Source organism: Dermacentor andersoni, chromosome 11 (assembly GCF_023375885.2).
Source record: "Dermacentor andersoni chromosome 11, qqDerAnde1_hic_scaffold, whole genome shotgun sequence".
Taxonomy (NCBI): Eukaryota; Metazoa; Arthropoda; class Arachnida; order Ixodida; family Ixodidae; genus Dermacentor; species Dermacentor andersoni.
In genome coordinates, this window is record NC_092824.1 from 8,191,555 (window position 1) to 8,211,600 (window position 20,046).

Here is a 20,046-nt window from a genome sequence, read left to right on the forward strand (position 1 = left end):
TTGAAAAGTTACGGCATAGGTAGCCAAGCACGCGATTAGCATTGTGGATTACGTAGTCTGTATGAACATTCCAAGATAAATTACCAGAGATATACACGCCTAGACTCGCCTCACTAGATAACGTTCTAGCGTTAAACGTTGCCAGGTTCATATTCCAATGGCGGCCTGTCTGGAGCCAGGGATTCTTAGCACCCTCTGCTGCGTCGCAGGTCTGACCGCCGCAGTGGTCAGTTGCTTCGCAGCTGCTGGGGACTGAGGGCCGGGGTTTGATTGTTGTGTTCATATAGGAGGTTGTGGCCAAGTACTGCACCAGGGTGGCCAATCCTGCTCTGGTGAGAGAGTGCGTTACCGGTTCTGGTCACTGGGATCAGGCCACACTCCAGGCCTGTGTATGCAACTTTATCAGCACGCAGATATTTTTTTTTTTAATCCGGTGGAAAATTGCACGGCACCGGGATTCGAACCACGGACCTCTTGCACGCGAGGCAAGTGTTCTACCTCTACGCCACCGCTGCTGAAGGTATTCATAAGAGTGAACAAATTTCAAGGTAACAATATTTAGGTAATATTGTTACAGGGAGAAAATGTATCTATTTAGAATATATACAGTTACAAGGTTGTAGCTCAGTAGCTAGGGTAACGCCATCTACCGATTGTCGAGACACTTCAACCTCCTCTTTACCTCCAAACGTCCTTTTTTCCACAGCAGCACAAACTCATACGTGACATTAACCTCCGGCGGCACAAGCATCGTGTCAGTGCTTCCTAGGGTGTCAAATCAGTGAGCGAGTTATAGGGCTTTAGTTGCGAAACGTGCACGATATCAGTTCTTCGAGGGGTAGAAGACGTTGAAGTCACAGGTGATATCTCATACGTGAGGATGGTGACTTGGCGAAGAACTCTGTATGGCCCGACGTATTGCAGCAGCACTTTTTCACAAAGGCCGACGCAACGGGAGGGTAACCAAAGCAGGGCAAGTGACCCAGGGCTGAAATGAATGTCCCGACGACGACTGTCGTAATGGTGCTTTTGGCTAGTCTGAGACACCAGAAGACGGTCACGGGCAATGCGACGTGCTGTGGCCGCGTGAACAATGGCGCCGTGAGCATAAAACGTGGTAGTCTTGGCATCGGAAGGGAGCAGCGAGTCAAGAGGCAGGAGTGGGTCACGGCCATATAGTAGATAGAATGGAGAATAACCAGTAATATTGTGATGCAACGAATTGTATGCAAACATCACGAAGGGTAAGGTGCAGTCCCAATCCCGGTGAACATCAGACACGTTCATGGAGAGCACGTCCCTGAGTGTACGGTTGAGACACTCGGTAAGTCCATTTGTCTGTGGGTGGTGAGCTGCCGTGAACTTGTGCGATGTGGAGCAAGAGTGAAGGAGGTTGTAGTCAACCTTAGAAAGAAAACAGTGGCCTCTATCAGTGAGTAGCTGACGTGGGGCACCATGATGTAGGGTCACTTCATGAAGGAGAAAATCAGCCACATCAGTTGCACAGCTCGTAGGGAGGGCCCGCGTTATGGCATAACGTGTGGTGTAGTTCGTCATAATGGCCACCCACTTGTTGCCCGAGGATGAAGCTAGAAATGGGCTAAGGAGGTCCGCGACAACGCGGTAAAATAGCTCACTGGGGATATCTATTGGCTGAAGGTGCCCAACGGGAGACAATGGAGGCTTTGGAGGCTTCTTGAGGTGTTGGCAAAGTTCGCAGGCAGCGACGTAGCTCCGAACAGAGCGATATAGCCCCCAGGCCAGAAAAATCGCCTGCGCACACGGTCGTACGTACGGGGGACACACAAATGACCAACGGTGGGCTTATCGTGTAACTGCGAGAGAATTGTCGAGTGCAGATACTGGGAAACAACAAGAAGCAATTCAGCACCATGTGAATTCATCCTGGAGGACAAACATACAGAGGAAAACGTCCTGCTGCTCCGAGGCGATGTGTGAGAAGCCAGAGATTGACAAAACGCAGGTATCTGTATCGGTTTCGGTGCCATCCGGAGGGTCGACAGGATAACGGGAGAGGCAGTCGGCGTCCTCATGTAGCCGCCCAGACCTGTAGGACATGGAGAAGGTGAACTCTTGCAGGAGTAAAGCCCAGCAGCCAAGACAGCCTGTCGGGTCTTTAAGTGAGGATAGCCAACATAAGGCATAATGATCTGTCACGACGGTGAAACGCCGACCGAACCGGTAAGGGCGGAACTTAGCCATCGACCAAACAAGGGCCAAGCATTCGCGTTCTGTTGTGGAGTAGTTGCGCTCTGGTGCGGAAAGAAGATGGCTAGCATACATGATCATGCGATTGGTGTCCAGCTGTCGTTGGAACAAGATAGCGCCAACTTGTTGCAGCGATATGTCGTGTGCCAAGTCTAGCTAATGATGATTGCGCTTACCATCTGTCGAATGCCCCGTGAACGACTCTTAAAGACCTACCAAGCAGTCTGCAGGCACCGAACATTCTTAGGCAGATGCTCCAGTTCATTCCTTTCATCACTTTCCGCACTTTAATGAAGAAAGAAAGCTACAGCCAAACTTACCTTGGCTTTATTATCTGTAGGCTTCATAATGGTTTTGGTCAACAACAACAACAACAACAAAAAAGGCGCCTTTTGATTTTTCTCGTCTGCACTCGTGGGCACGCAACAAATCGCGAGCGACAATGATAGTGGCCATGTTTACACTGATACGTTAGCAGTGTACCCTATTCATACGCCAATGCTTGTAACACAGCTAAGATATTCGCCCACCCTTAGCAAAAACGTGCCGTATTAGGATAGTAGTGAAGACAAATGCCGCAGTTTCCGCAGCTTACCCGCCATGTGTTTCTATGCCCCATCTCCGTTTCTGTCCCCTCAAAGTGGACATGGCTTCGTTATTGTCACAAACTTGCCTTATGATATTGTCGCCAGCTGCATACAGTGTCAATGTCGGAAACGCCCAACCACTGCCCCATCTGGTCTCATTCAACCTGTGCCGCCTCCCAGCTCACCCTTTCGGCAAGTTGGAATTGATCTGTTAGGCCCTTTTCCAAAGTCATCTAAGGGACTCCGCTGGATAATTGTCTGCGCCGACTATTTCACACGCTATTGCGAGACAGCGGCTATACCATCAGCCACTGCCACTAAAGTGTCTCTCTTCTTACTTCACGCTATTGTTCTGCGACATGGACCACCTGGTGTTATCATAAGCGACCGGGGACGTCAATTTACGGCGGATATTGTGAAAGAGCTTGTGCGTTTATGTAACTCGCACCTTAGGCACTCGACGCCGTACCATCTGCAAACGAACGACCTCACTGAGCGCACTAATCGAACAATCACTAATATGCTTTCCATGTATGTTGCGTCCGATCACAAGAATTGGGATGATGTTGTACCGTTTATTACTTACGTTTATTCATTACTGATACTGAAGAAACTATTTCAATGTGCGTAATGTACTCACAAGAAGAAAGAAAAACGCGTTCGACTTGCTCCGCCGGCTGTCATTTTTTTTTTTGGTGTCCCGCACTGTTCAGCGGCAGCCACCTGCTTGTTGACCTCTTGTCATCCCGCTGCAAACGCGGGATGAAATTTTTTTTTTCTTCTCGCGGGAAATTTAACCCGCGTAATCATTGCGCCCCAGAATTTGCGTTAACCTTTTTGACAAAAAAGTGTGATGATTATAAGAGTAAATACGGTATAAAATAACGTAAAAAATGTGTAAAGAACTTGGACAATCAGTCAAGGAACCAAACATGATGCAGTAAATACTGACTTGAAGCTTCACACAAAGTATTTACTTCTTTGGCTGAAAGTAGTGCAGCAGTGTAGCCTGCTTCTTATTGGCAGCCGCATGCTTAACCATGGTGTCCTGAACATAGTCTAAACGATCCACAAGTGACAGGCTGGTGCCTTCTATTGCGCCGAAGTAGTGGTGCAGAAGGGCCAATGTAGCTACAGCCTCAATTGAAGTTGGGAGCGGGGCAACATCAGCGCTTGCGGATCAACCTTGGCAGCGTCTTCGTTTGGCCACTACTTCCACTGCAATCTCGACATGTGTCAATTGAAGCATTTCAAAACACTGTCAGTAACGAAGTATTAAGAGGCATCTGCCATGGGGTCTATGAGTTAGCCCAGTGAACGCGCCTTTTACGCTAATCTAACCTTAACCTAACGTAAGTCTAAACTAACCTAACGTCGGCAACACGCAAAGGCAATAATTTTTACGGCAATGTTTATTTTTAAGGTATAGCACCATAAGACATGAGAAAGGTATAATCCGGCAGGACTCACTCAGCACCAGCACCACAGGCTTGAGAAAGTCTGCCTGATGTACCTTTAGCTTCTGTGAGTCGCGCATGTCCAACGTAACTTCAGACACAGTGATCACCGAATTGGGTGTCCATGCTCACTGCTTTACCATGCCGGCAGCCAGCATCTCAGCATAATCAAGCTCGACCCCACTCCGCAATGCCGGCACGCCTAGGGACAAACGCATACAACACGAGCAAAGAAACTTCTCTGTAGTGCCTAAACAAAGTCACATATTCAAGGATCAAAAGCTCCCAGATTTTCTCTCTCACACCCACTCTTACTCATGCCTGCACACAAACGTCGGGCACCTAGGAAATGCCACGCCTCGCTTTACATACTAGTAATTGTAAAAATGCCGACAGGAGGAATCTTTCGAAGCAGTGCACTGATGGTCAATTGGTTTGCCAAATAGACCACGAAGCTTCTGCTTGCATAGATCCCAGCTGGGCAGCTCCGTCTCACGAGTGTCAAACCAGATGTAAATGTAACCAATGTAACCAGATGTAACCAAATGTAACCAGATGTAAACAGTGTCAAACGCTGTCCCGCTGAGGTAGAAACCAACACTGGGGAGTGTCACTGTTGGGTCTTGCCAATGCAGTAAAACCTCATTAAAACGACATGGGATGTAACGAACTAATAGAATAACGAAGCAATCGTGATTCCCCTTGAAATTTCAATAGATGCGCATGTATTGAAAACCACATTTTAACGAAGCTAAAGTTTCCTCGCAATAGGTATAACAAACCTTCTTTAGAATGCAGCTCTTTGGTGCCCGTTTCCTGCATTTCGTGGCGGCGTCTTGCCTCGCCATAACCAGCTCCGTAGCCAGGGCCAGCGCGCTGTTTTGGCTGCGCACGCTCCTGGCGCCATCTCTCGCACACGGCACTAGCCTTGATCTCTTTGCTCCTCCTCCTACGCCACCCATGTGCCGCGGCAATCACAGTGCAGGCTCGGTGGCTGATCTCGATGATGTGCTGCTGCCCAAGCTGAAACGCACAGCTGCTGCTGTTCGCCACTGCGTGTACCCCTTTCCCCCTCCTCTCCTCCATGGCGGCGACCGTGCGAGAGTGCGCGGCGTTCTCCAGTTGCTGAAGTGCCGGCTCGGTTTCAGTGAATCCCGGTGCGCGCTTCCCAAGCAGAAACGCAAAGCCACCTTCAGTTGACTCGATAGCAGTGTCAGCGGCATCGGTCAGTCACTGCCATCTCTTTGCCGCGCAACGTTCCTATGCACCTACACACTGTATCCCACAGCCTCCCGATAAGCGAGGGAGCTGCGCCAAGGTACGCTCTGTTTGCGGCGGCTGGTGCGAAATGTTCCGTACCAGCAGATTGTCAGAGGCTCACAGATGGTTTATATTATCACATAATCCGTCTGCCTACAAAAGTAGTTTATTCTCAGCCAGTTCTTTCTGAGCCATAAGCGAGGCAACAGGTGGAAGTCCTTCATCTGCCGCTACTGCTAAACGAGCTGCCCAAGCAGAGGCCCAGCACCGTCGCCGCCAGAATCCAGAGGTGCGCTATGCCGAACCAGGCATTGGTGCAGCAAGTCTAGCGTATATCCATCTATTCCTCCAACCACAAAGCTACCTTCATGACAATCAAGAACTGGGAGTGGAGTGTTTCTTGAAGAAGTGAAGAATAAAAAGTTGTAACTGTACATACATGTCTTGTTCGAATTATGTGCTTCAGTATATAGAAAAGCCGACACAGCTAAAGAGCTGCGCTCAAATTTTGCATTAGGAAGTAATGTAATCATCGGCAATTTTTCTTTTTCCACAACGAGCATTTACTGACCCTTTTGGTACCCGTCAGGTCAATGTCTTATAGAGTGCGATGTTCGCATCTCCCGTGCGCATCTCCCGGCCTCCCCTTTCCCGTGGAACTGGTGGACCCGTCCGCTCTTCCGCTGTGTGTGTGGGGCAGCAACGACCACGGTTTTGTTGTTGCTTGTTGCCTCCATGCACATCAACGATATCAGTGTTTCTATCGGTTCGTTCGTGCGAGTTCCCGCCGCCAGAAAGGAGATGGACGACGGCAAACGGAAGTGCAAAACAATATCAATCGAGCAGAAGGTGGCTATGCTGAAAGCCGTCGAGTCTGACGTCAAGAAGAAAAAAGTGGCCGAAGAGTTCGGCATAGCATTGAGCACGCTGTCCACGATTTTGAGCAGCAAAGAAGCTGTCACGAGTGCTATCGCACGTGGCGACAGAAAGAAGCTGCGATGCTTTCGAAGCTGTAGAGAAGGTGGCCTTCAAGTCGTTTTTGGACGCAAGAGCAAGTGGCACTCCTGTGAGTGGGGCACTGTTGCAGAGCAAAGCGAGGGACTTCGCATGCATCATGGGGCATCACGGTTTTGTGGCGACTGTCGGCAGCGAGGGACTTCGCATGCATCATGGGGCACGACAGTTTTGTGGCAACTGTCGGCTGGCTGTAGCTTTTCAAAGAGCGCCACAACATCGTCGGCAGGTCTGTCAGCGGGGAAGCATAATCTGTCGACCGAGAAGCTGCAGTGGTGTGGGTGGAGACAAACGTTGGACAGCTGCTAGAAAAACACAGTGTCAAGGATTTGCTCAAAGCAAATGAGACAGCCCTGTTCTACCAGATGCTGCCACAAAAAACCTTGGCCTTCAAAGGTGAATGCTGCCGGGACGGTAAGTAGAGCAAGGTCTGCGTAACCGTGTTGCTTTGTGCCAACATGGATGGGTCGGAAAAGGTGCCGGCCCTCTTGGTCAGCATAAGTGTGTCACCATGATGCTTCAAAGGCAAACGAAAGCTTCAAGTGAGCTATGCATCCAACCGTAAGGCTTGGATGACGAGAGAAATTTTAGCACTATGGCTGCAGGAATGGGACGAGTGGCTGGGCAAGCTGAACCGGAAGATATGCCTCGTACTGGACAACTGTAGAGCCTACCACACTGCCGCTGTGCTCAAAAACATCGAGCTATGCTTCTTGCTGCCAAAATGCACTGCAGTTGTGCAACCTCTCGACCAAGGAGTTATCATGAACTTTAGGTCGGGCTAACGCAAGCGTGTGATTGACCAGATTCTGCTCAATATGAGCATGAAGCGCGAGTCCACGATCAACTTGGACATGGCGATCGAGATGCTACAGGCTGCTTGGACGGCTGTACTGGCAAGCATGATCACCAATTGCTTCCAGCACGCCTCATTTGGCAGTCAGCAGGGGTGGTTACAGCGAAGATCTCGGTGCTGCCGCCAATGAGGGTGCCGCGGGCGACCAAGCCCTAGCGTTGTGGGACGCTCTCCTTGACGCCGGCGTTGTGCCCGACTGTGACACCTTCTGCACGTACGTCAGTGCCGATGCTCACACGGTGACGACAGAAGAGCTAATAGAAGCGGAAATTGTGCGTGCAGTGACGGAGGTGCCTAATATTGGTGAACCCGATGTAACTTCTAGCACCATAATGGCAATGGTGAGTTAAACAAGCCTGTCAGTGGTTGTGGACATGTCACCCTGCAATCACTTGGTGAAACTGTTAAAAGAGAATATATAGAACCATTTCCCAATAGACATTGTCCACGACATAGTGCTAATGCAGAGTTTGTTAGTTTGAATGTTCAGAAGTCACCCTTAACTCCAGTTTTTAAGGAAATGAAGAAGCATATTTATTTTCAAGAAGTTGTAAGGGTGCTTGAATTTTTTTCCAAATTTAAAGGTATTTAAGGATTTCAAGGAGTTGCACAAAGCTCAAAAACTTGCTATTCTTATGTGATAATCAGGCCAGGTATGACGACATTGACGATACATAAATGAAACAATAGCGCTGCACACATATTCTTTGGTTACGCTCATGAGTGACAGCCACAGTGATCACAAGAATGAAGCTAACGGGTACGCCTTGATGTGTCCACTTTCTGGGTGCGTATACAGACAATAGTTAGCAGAAACAAGCATCATCATAAACACTAATGATGCTCTGATGCTTGCACTACTTCTGCTAAGGCTCAGAAAATTTCTACCTCACTTTTAACAAAACGATAATAATGCAAGATGTCATGTCGGTACTCTTTTATGGCTGCATTAGCATGAGAATGTTATATACACTATCTCAAACTAAGCTTTTTAAGCAGTCTAAAAGTTTTTTTGCAGTTGACCTTTAAACTGTAGTGACCCTCAAATTCTCAGGTCCCCTAAGTATTCTCCACGTGACTTGTGTGCCATGTGGAACAAAGATCACTCTGTGGACACGAGAGAATCAAGCAACCCCACCAAATAAACCTGCTGCTGAAGAGAGCTGGTACAAACATTTCAATGAAAACATTTTACTGCAAGTGAATGCGGAGCCTTACTTATGACGTGTCCTTTCGTCGAGGTTGAAGTAAGCCTCCAAGATCGCCTGACGAGCAGTCTCGGAAGTTCCATTGTGAAATCGGCTGAAGTGCTCTTCCCGCACTAGCGACCCTTGGGTTTGCGAGAAGAGGGTAAATGCACTCTGTCTGCGAGACGTGTGAGTGTCAGCATCTCTGTCCATTTTGTTCCTCCATTTGCGCACCTAGAAAAAAGATGTCCTTGCCTTAAACATGGCAGCCGACGCAACGACAAGAATTTGTTTTAAAGAATAAACAGTCGCGTTCGTCACAACACTACAGAAATTCAGCATCTCAATGGAAAATGCATCATATATGCTTTTTGTGCTTGTTAGCTAGTTATGCCAGGCCCGCAGCTTCACAAGCATAGCACTGTGGAAGGAACTAAAGGGAGTTTTATTTTCTATTCTTATGCAGCATAATCTGGGGCTGTTATATGAATCTGTCAATTCTGTGCGCGACATTAAATTTAACATGGTCATGAAGCAGCACATGCATTCCTACAACACATCAAATTTAACATAGCCGTGAAGCAGTGAACGCATTTGTAGAAAAATTTTAAAGCATATGAATTGACTGTAGTGCTGTGCACTCGAGTGTGATAAAAAATGACTAAGTTAAAGCCCCAGATGGCAGCTGTCCAATGTTTCCATAAGATAGCGTAAAAATCAATGTTATGTATTACTATACTCTATGCCACTTAAGGGGCTGTAGGCGGTCAAATTGCAAAAATCACTGAAAAAAAAAAATACAATTTGGGAAACCACTCATTTCGGCATCTTCAATGCCTAATATGCACTGCATCAAAATGGTTTAGCTGAAAACGCGCTCGAAGTGCAAGAAAAATAATTGTGTCACCACAGACAGGAAGAAAGTACATTTGGTTCAACTGTACTGTTCTGAACTGCAGAGGCGATCTGAACTCTGAACCGACTGAACTGCGCTGAATGAGGAGCCGGCGAACAAGGTACAAGCAGTGCTGTTGGCGCGATCCATTTGTGTTTTGGAAGGTGGTGTGGCATAGAGATATAGGCGCAGGCCATTCATGTTATAAGGGTTGGAAGGGTGACAGGAGAGAGGCGCTCAGAGAAGGCTGGGAAATGAGCCCACGGTGGCCGTTCGAGCAGTGGGCCATCGTGCAACGGCACGAATTTCTCGTCTTTTTTTTTTTTCTTCTCAAGGATTTCGCATTTCACTAGCTTTCGGCTCGGACGCCAAGCAGCCAAACTTCATTGTTATAACCGATAATGCGGCATCAGGGCATTGTAGTAAGCGGGTAATTTCACCATGCAAAACATACAAAAGTTGACAGTGCAGCAGCTTCTCATTGTTATAACTGGTATTGTTAGAAGTGTACAAGCTGCTGCTTGCAAAGGCACCTCTCGAATTGCACTTGATGCAACAAAAGCGATCACTGAAGTGCAGCCACATCATGCTCTGTATAAAGTCCAAGTATGATAAGATCCTATCGCACCCTGTGGGCTTTCTGCTTTAGGTGCAAGAGAAAGTGTTCGAGGATGAGACAAGAGAGATGGTGGCATCACGAATGCTGCCTTCCCATGCAAGCAAAGGGAAAAGGGGGAGGGGAGTGAGCTTGCAGCAACGCGATCAAGCGGACGTGAGAGACGAGGGGGAGGGGGGGGTAAGTTGGCGCACGTCTCAGCCATGGCTGTAAGTGTGGCTGAGTGCATACGCAGCCGCATACCCTGCTTTAGAAGTAATCTGCCACGCATGCAAAGAGTGGGCATGCCAAGACGCCGTAGCATTATGCAAGCTGTGTTCCCGTGCATTTAGTATTAAAGGTTGCATAATCTCAAGTTTCGGTGACTCAATGGAGCGAAAGGCAGACGATCCATTTGCTCCCCGCCGCTGGCACATTTAATGATAGCGTCATCCCAGTGCGGGCGACACTATCAGCCGCGGGGACTTCGCTTAATTTGCACTGCGGATGTGAAGATATTGTCGACGTGGCATGAAACCGTACATTCGTCACCAATTCCCAAATTCGTCAAAATGAATTGTTTTCCAATTCAAATTTACTTTTTTCGATTGCCTCATAATTCGGAAAATTCTGCAGTCCCTTTCCGCGCAAGAAAAATCAATCGACAACTGTACTTATTTACATAAAAGGTTGAATTTCAATACTACGAAATTTCAACACAACAAAGAAAATTGCCGATTTTACCTACTTTGTTATCTCAAGGTATTTCATACTGAAGCTGCAAAAGGTTTCTTGGCGTAACGATAGGTGGAGCAAATGCTCCAAGAGCAGTACACTGCCCGGATGCGTGGCACGATCACACAGTGTCGCCAGTGGTGTCGCCGGGAGCAATATCAGCGGTTCTTTCACATCTCGTGTATTTCACCATGTACGCTACTTTGCTGCTCTTGTGTTGTGCTGACAGGCTTGGTCATTAGGCCTACCACACAATGTCTCCTCGCGGCATAGGCTACAGTGCCAAAACGCTCAAGGAGAAGGTGGAGATCCTTCTTGGAAGTGCACGCCAGCAAGAATAGCAAACTGGAAATTGCAAAGAAGCATTGCATTCCGAAGAGCATGCTCTCAACTTATATATAAAATAAGTAGGCGATTGAGGAGGCCTATGAAGCTGAAGCTTTCATTAACAGTCACAAGAAACTTTGGCCTGCAAAGCAGCCGGAATTGGAGCACGCAGTAGACACTTGGATAAAGGAGATGAAAAGTCAGGACATTTCACTGAGTATAGTTGATGGTCATATGTAGGCAGCAGATTACGCGCTTCGCCTTAAGATGAAGCATTTCAGCGCTTCAGATGGGTGGCTATATCGTTTCCAGGACAGGCACGAGATCGTGTTTCACACTTTGTCAGGCGAAAGCAAGGATGTGAGCCGGAAGACATGCGCAACATGGCAGAACGGTGCTTTGCAGGAGTACTTGAAGGCCACAGAATATCTTGAACGCAGAAGAAACTGCTCTTTTCTACAAGCTGTTACCAAGCAAGCCAATGACATACAAAGGAGACAGCTGTACAGGCGGGAAGCGCAGCAAGGAGCGCAAAACCGTCTTGTTTGCAGCAAACGGGACCGGGACAGAGAAACTGCCCCCCCTTGTCATAGGCACCCCTCCTTGTCATAGGCAAGGCTCTTAAGCCTTGCTGCTTCAAAAATATCTGCACACTGCTGGCGAAATACACAGCTAATCGCAAGGCTTTGATGACGCAATAAATATTCAAGCAGTAGCTAATCAAGCTTGACAGTAAGCTTGAACTAAGCAGCAGAAAAGTGCTTTTGATTGTCAACAACTGTTCCGCACACAAGGTCGATGTCGGTCTGACGGCCATTAACCTTGTGCTTCTCCCTCCAAACACAATGGCAGCCTTGCAAGCAACAGCCCTGGTAGTCATTAAGAATTTAAAATCGTTCTAAAGGCACCACATGTTGGAGCGTTTGGTTGTGTGCGCAGACATGAAAGCACACTGTGACACTGTTCACGGCCTTGCATATGTTGGTGTGTGGCAGGGATCAGGTCATTACAGCAAAAGTTGCTAACTGTTTCCACCACTGTGGCTTCATTGTGGCAGATGAGACCCAAGGCACGGAAGCAGATTGCAAGCCCGGTCAGCACAAGGTCATCCCCGCAGGATAATGCAATGCACTGGAAGAGATCAGCTTCGACAACTATGTCGAGACAAATGCCAGTGTGGCGGTGTATGGTGCTCTGACGGACGACAACGTCCTCACGCAGGTTACTGGCGAAGAACCTGTCATCGATGAAGATGGCAAGGAAGACGAAGAACTGATGCAGCCCCCTGCTTTGCAAGTAATGGAGGCGCTTGGTCTTCCGCACCCATTCTTTAACTTCAAGGAGGGTGAAGATGATGCTCTGCATCACATTCATGCTTTGGAAGACAAACTGATGACCATTGCTTTCAAAGAAGCAAGAAGTGATCACAGATTATTTTGGTCAATACACAATGTCAGTTACAAGGGCTTTCTAGCAACCCAGTCTCAATTCTGGCTGTTTTTCAATGACTTTCTTTCATTCAAATTCGGTTTAACTTGAACTCGTTAAGCGTCCTTGTGAAATTTGAATTAACGAAGAAGTACTGAACATCTTTTACCAACATGTCAGTATCCATGCAAAGCTAAGTGAGGAAGTAGTCACTCTGTCCAAGGTATTCAGTTTGAATGATACCAACAGGATGAATGAACCTGTGGTGGAGGATTCTAAATTAGAGCTGAACTCATGTAGCTGATAGACAACAGAGCGAGAGTCTTTCGCTGCTGGCTAATCATGACGGCAGCCATAATTTTGTGACTCATGGCATCCAGATCCTTCCAGGTGGCAAATTGCTGACTAAATTAGGTGCAGCTACTGCAGCATAATTTGGCAACAAGATATTTATATCAAGTGAAATTAAAGAATGTGGCGACATGCAGGGGGTTGTGCAAGAGTAGTAGACAGTGAGACTGGATGACTGCATCGATCGCAGAAAGTGCAATAACACATTGTTCTTGTGTGTGCGCCACTTGCTTTTGCGGCTTCGAATTCAAGTATCAACTGTCTGAGACGCGGGGGTATGTAAAGTGAAGGCATTACCCCGGTCTAAGCTAATTGTGGCCATGTTGTCCCTGCAAACTTCTTAATCTCATCCATCCACCTAACTTTCTGCCGCCTCGTACTACGCTTCCATCCTTTTGGAATCCAGTCCATAACACTTAATGACCCCCGGTTATCTTCCCTCCTCATTACATGACCTGCCCATTCCCATTTCTTTTTCTTGATTTCAATTATGATGCCATTAACTCGCATTTGTTCCCTCACCCAATCTGCTCGCTTCTTTTCCCCTCTTAACATTACACCCATCATTCTTTCCATAGCTCGATGCGTCATCTTCAATTTAAGTAGAATCCTTTTCGTAAGCCTCCAGGTTTCTGCCCCGTAGGTGAGTACTGGTAAGACACAGCTGTTGTACACTTTTCTCTAGAGGGATAATGGCAACCTGCTGTTCATGATCTGAGAATGCCTGCCAAACGCACCCCAGCCGATTCTTATTCTTCTGATTATTTCAGTCTCATAACCCGTATCCGCGGTCACTACCTGTCCTAAGTAGATGTATTCCCTTACCACTTCCAGTGCCTCGCTACCCTATCATAAACTGCTGTTCTCTTCCAAGACTGTTAAACATTACTTTAGTTTTCTGTAGATTCATTTTTAAACCCACCCTTCTGCTTTGCCTGTCCAGGTCAGTGAGCATGCATTCCAATTGGTCCCCTGAGTTACTAAGCAAGGCAATATCATCAGCGAATCACAAGTTGCTAAGGTATTCTCCATCAACTTTTCTCCTCAATTCTTCCCACTCCAGGTCTCTGAATACCTTCTGTAAACACGCTGTGAATAGCACTGGAGAGATCGTATCTCCCTGCCTGACACCTTTCTTTATTGGGATTTTGTTGCTGTCTTTATGGAGGACTACGGCGGGTGTGGAGCCGCTGTAGATATCTTTCAGTATTTTTACATACGGCTCGTCTACACCCTGATTATGTAATGCCTCCATGACTGCTGAGGTTTCGACAGAATCAAACGCGTTCTCGTAATCAATGAAAGCTATATATAAGGGTTGGTTATATTCCGCACATTTCTCAATCACCTGATTGATAGTGTGAATATGGTCTATTGTTGAGTAGCCTTTACGGAATCCTGCCTGGTCCTTTGGTTGACAGAAGTCTAAGGTGTTCCTGATTCTATTTGCGATTACCTTAGTAAATAATTTGTAGGCAACGGGCAGTAAGCTGATCGGTGTATAATTTTTCAAGTCTTTGGCATCCCCTTTCTTATGGATTAGGATTATGTTAGCGTTCTTCCAAGATTCCGGTAAGCTCGAAGTCATGAAGCATTGCGTATAGAGGGTGGCCAGTTTTTCTAGAACAATCTGCCCACCATCCTTCAACAAATTTGCAGTAACCAGGGGAAGGCAGCTGGGTAACCCCAGCTGCCTTCCCCCTTTGCATAGCTACCAAGGCTTTCTTTACTTCTTCCGGCGTTACTTGGGGGATGTCAAATTCCTCTAGACTATTCACTTTCCATTATCCTCGTGGGTGCCACTGGTACTGTATAAATCTCTATAGAACTCCTTAGCCACTTTTTATCCATATTAGTAATGATATTGCTGGCTTTGTCTCTTAATGCATACATCTGATCCTTGCCTATTCCTAGTTTCTTCTTCACTGCTTTTAGGCTTCCTCTGTTCCTGAGAGCATGTTCAATTCTATCCATATTATACTTCCATATGTATTCTGTTTTACGCTAGTTGATTAACTTGGAAAGTTCTGCCAGTTCTATTCTAGCTGTAGGGTTAGAGGCTTTCAAACATTGGCGTTTCTTGACCAGATCTTTCGCCTCCTGCGATAGCTTACTGGCGTCCTGTCTAACGAAGTGACCACCGACTTCTATTGCACACTGCTTAATGATGCCCATAAGATTGTCGTTCATTCCTTCAACACTAAGGTCCTCTTCCTGAGTTAAAGCCGAATACCTGTTCTCCAGCTTGATCCGGAATTCCTCTATTTTCCCGCACCGCTAACTCACTGATCGGCTTCTTATCTATCAGTTTTTGCAGTTACCACCTCAAGTCTAGGCTAATTCAAGATCATACCATCCTATGGTCACTGCAGCACACCTTGCCGAGCATGTCCACACCTTGTATGATGCCAGGGTTAGCGCAGAGTATGAGGTCTATTTCATTTCTAGTCTCGCCATTCGGGCTCCTCCACGTCCACTTTCGGCTATGCCGCTTGCGGAAGAAGGTATTCATTATCCGTAAATTATTCCGTTCTGCAAACTCTACTAATAACTCTCCCCTGCTATTCCCATAACCTAAGCCATATTCCCCCACTGACTTGTCTCCAGCCTGCTTTTTGCCTACCCTGGCATTGAAGTCGCCCATCAGTATAGTGTATCTTGTTTTGACTTTACCCATCGCCGATTCCACATCCTCATAGAAGCTTTCGACTTCCTGGTCATCATGACTGGATGTAGGGGCGTAGACCTGTACGATCTTCAAGTTGTACCTCTTATTAAGTTTCACAACAAGACCTGCCACTCTCTCATTAATGCTATAGAATTCCTGTATGTTACCAGCTATATTCTTATTAATCAGGAATCCGACTCCTAGTTCTCGTCTCTCTGCGAAGCCCCGGTAGCACACAACGTGCCTGCTTTTTCGCACTGTATATGCTTCATTTGTCCTCCTAACTTAACTGAGCCCTATTATATCCCAGTTACTGCCCTCTAATTCCTCCAATAGCACTGCTAGACTTGCCTCACTAGATAACGTTCTAGCGTTAAGCGTTACCAGGTTCAGATTCCATTGGCGGCCGGTCCGAATCCAGCAATTCTTAGCACCCTCTGCTGCGTCACAGGTCTGATCGCCACCGTGGTCAAATGCTTCGCAGCTGCTGGAGACTGAGGGCCGGGGTTTGATTGTTGTAATCACATATGAAGATGTGGCCAAGTACTGCACCAGGGTGGCCAATCCTGCTCTGGTGAGGGAGCGCATTACTGGTTCTGGTCACTGGGATGAGGCCACATTCCAGGCTTGTTTATTCAATTTTATCAGCATGCGGATATTTTTATTATTTTTTTTTTAATCCGGTGGAAAATTGCACGGCACCGGAATTCGTACCGCGGCCCTCTTGCATGCGAGGCGGATGCTCTACCTCTACGCCACCGCTGCTGCGTAATCCTGCGGTATTATGGGCCAAAACCAATACGGTTATGAGGCATACCGTGGTGAGTGATCTTGGATTAATTCTGACCACCTGGGATTCTTTAAAGTGGGGACGCAGGTTTCGCATCACGAAAAATAGCCAAAAAATATATTTTCTGAAAATCACATTTTCAGTTTCGGTAACTGTCTTTCTACTGATTCCGAAATATAATCCCCATAAACCAGGTAGAAGTGCTCTAAAAAATTTGTTTTATCAGCCAAGGTAGCGAGAAATTTCGGGGAAATCATGAAAGAACAGAGTTTTTCAAGCCACAATATCTCTGGAACGGCGCAATCGAGAGCCACCATCTTGGTCTCGTTGGAAAGCGCATTTCTCCATCTTCAAATTTGCTGCTTCAGCTATCTCCTCAGTACAGAAACAAGCACACAAAAAGCAAATGATTGAAGGCCATGCCGGAGTCTGCAATTGGCTGCGGCTGCTTCAGCTGTCTCCTCCGTACAGAACCAAGCACACAAATAAATTGGCAGTGGCTTAGCTCGGCTATGCCAGGATATACATAGCGAAAGCTAAGGCATAGCATGGTTAGCCTTGGGTAATCTTGATTGCAAGTTCAGGTTAGTGCGGTTGTCTAGCTATGTTGCGGCGTTTAGCCAGTCGTTCGGCATGCTGTTCGTCTGTTTCCTTGTTCCTTGGCTATTCGTTTCCTCTTCATCTCGTTCCGATGTTTATTCCAGGCCTCCTCCTGCTTATCATAATTACCACTGTCCATAGTGCTGCCTCAACTGTGGTTACGGCATATGCGAGCTCTCCTTTTCGATCCGCCGACATGTTATCAGGCATGCGAAGCAGCTGGCAAAGTGAGCGGAGGCGAGCGCAACGACAAGAAACACGGTATGACGTCAAACCAAACGGCGGAGGTGGAATGGCGCGGCGCTGCACAGAGGCGAAACACCTGTGGCTCGGTGCTACCTACTAGTGACACATTGCGCAGTAGTGACTAGGGAGCGAGAGAGAGAGAGAAATATCCGCGGCAAGGCGCGCATTGTGACGTCATGTGCCTCCTCGGAGCACTGCCACAGCGAAATCGCAAGTTCGCAGCCAGTAAAGCTTTCGCTTTAAAAAGCAAATGACTGAAGGTCGTGCTGCAGTCGCTGACATTTCCAAATTCCCTGATTTCTCCAGGTTTTCCTTGAGCATCTTTGCGAAATTCCCTGAATGAGCCAGAACTTTGTTTGATGTCAAGACAGGCTGACACCATGTTGCCCTATGCTGTCACTCTCTAGTAAGCATGTCGAAACAAAAAAGAAAATCACTTAATCCAATTGGAATAGTAAGGAGTAATATCTGTTTTATTTAAAAAGAAAACAGAAAGAAGGTGTTAGTAAAATGCACAGCGAAAAAAAATGGTCAGACCCATTCCAAATTGAGTAGAGCATTTTCAAATATGAGCTATTTCTATCAACTGATAGCAAGCTCACCGGTATGAGACCTGAACTTTGTCACAACTAAGATTCTCTCTCAGCAGCTGGGAAGTCAACCTCAACTGTCCTGACATACTCTCAGCCCGTACACAACATCTCTGTGTTGGGTTTAACTGCTTTAAAGAGCTTATTTTGGTTTGGATAAGGGACACCTGCATCTCGGCGTCAGCCAAAACTTTGTTTATTGAGCTCAAGCTCCTTCAAAGTGGCGGCGGCACGCTTCCTTTCCCGTTAATTCCTTAGTGCGTCGGTCCTTTCTGTTCTCATCCTCCTTCTGCCACGCTTTCACCCCATGGGATCATTTGAAGCATCCTCTTGGTCAGTTGTACAGTCGAGTCCCTAGGGGCCGCAAGAACATTAGAAAAATCTGCCAGTCCGAAAAAAAATGAATGCATGTCTTTAACTGCCGTCAAGGGCTAAAATTGCCACAGGCACGTCGGAAAAAGCTCTTAAAGAGGTATGGTAGGGTAAATGGTACATGTTAGTTTTAACATATTTTAGAAGCTCCTGCAGATATCGGCATCAAATTTCGCGTGCTTACAATCTTGGGTACAACATGAGACACTTTGTTCGAGTCTAGACAGTTTGCCTTTCCTGTGGCCCACTCCCAAAATTTCAGGTGTGTTTACCTAATTATTTTATGTACTTTTTCTCTGCAAGAACGCAGAGGAATGTGATGATATTACAGTGCTTTTCTAAATGCCAATAGGTTATATCTGAACTAAAGAGATATCATATCCACTTTGAACTTCGCACCTCCAAAAAATAATATCTCATCTTGCGCAAAGCCAGAAGGGGGGTTTCTTGTAGTGTAAATTTTTCCAGTGTTGTCATTCGTATTATCAGAGATTTCTTTAGTTTAGAATATTTATGATTGGTTGTAGTGCATGTGTACAAAGCTTCACTGGAATGGGATGAATACTTTCTGAGAAAAGGTACATTGAATTTGAAAAAAATCATAAAAAATGCAATTTGAGAAAAATTAAGTCTTCTGTTCCAATACTGCTTGTGGATGCTCAAAATGCCCCAGGAGAATACATTTCACTGCTGACTTTCTTGCAGGTGTCACCAAAACCCTACTTAGTGTTCCTTTTTATCCGTCATCCTTCCTTGTTCTCGGCAGAGCCATAGAATTCTGCCCTGTCAACACGCTCTTTGTCGGCCCTTCGAGGCCAATATTACAAAACAGACCTGGAACAATTCCAAGGGCCTCCAGAACAGCTTTTCGTGCAGGTTAACCGTCATTGTAGTTGGCTACAGCATCGTTAGTTGCTGTCTTCAATGTGTAAGCACTGACAAAGTTTTCTTAGGGCAGCGGCACCAGATGAGTTGGTTGAGCGACTCATCAGTGTTTTGTGTTCGTCCATGAATACATTTGCTCAGAAGACCGATTACCTTTAAAGTTCTCTTTCTGCTCCATTTGCTCGACGATCGTGCCATCTTCTGGACAAGCAATATGTTTAAAACTTAAAACAGAGACGACTACGACCACGTAAGCAAAAGCAAGAGTTTGACGTAATAGTTCTTTTCTACAAAGGGCTATTATGTCAAACTCTTGCTTCGAGTGGTTAACAAATTCGACTTCGCCCTGCCATCTGCTAGCCGACTGGTTAGCTCAGATGGTAGAGTGACTGCCCCAGAAAGGTGGTGGTCCCGTGTTCGAGCCCCGGACCAGGACGAATTTTTCATCAACTGCGATGCTTTTCTTTCGAGGAACCCACATGAGATTCCTTTGTGGCAAATGCTACGATTGGCTGGATGTCTCATTTTCTTTTAATTAATATATCATTCTTTAGCACAAACCATTTACTTACCACACACACACACAAGAAAAAAAAAAAACACGCCATAATAAAGAAAACCGCGAACGACAAGGATAAACAAACCAACCCCTAACCGCCATTTTTAAACGCCAGGACACGCGGCACACTTCAGCGCGACATTTGAACCGCTTTCAGCGGGCGCTCGAGGTCGTGCTTCCGCAGGTTTGTTCCTCATAGTGCAGTTGATTTTTCTGTGCCAAAATATCAAATTCGATTTTTTGGGGGGTTTACCTTTATATACCCCCTTAAGGCTTACCAGTACACTTATTAGGCATATCGTACTGTGACAGGAGATGGGGGTGCACGAGTGTATAATTAAAGAATACATACTGTGTCCCGTGACAATTGCCCCTTCCCATGCTTGTTATGCTTCGCCGCCTATCACTGCTGTAC

The 20,046-nt window shown here is 46.6% G+C and overlaps 1 protein-coding gene across 1 annotated transcript in view; it reads right to left on the reverse strand.

Moving 5' to 3' along the window:
• Positions 1–20,046, reverse strand: part of Polr1A (RNA polymerase I subunit RpI1) — a 329,206-nt gene that overhangs the window by 93,337 nt on the left and 215,823 nt on the right. Inside the window, exon 20 of the mRNA XM_050167857.3 lies at positions 8,622–8,824. Coding sequence (XP_050023814.2) covers positions 8,622–8,824 — 203 coding nt within the window. The remainder of the gene's footprint in view (positions 1–8,621; positions 8,825–20,046) is intronic.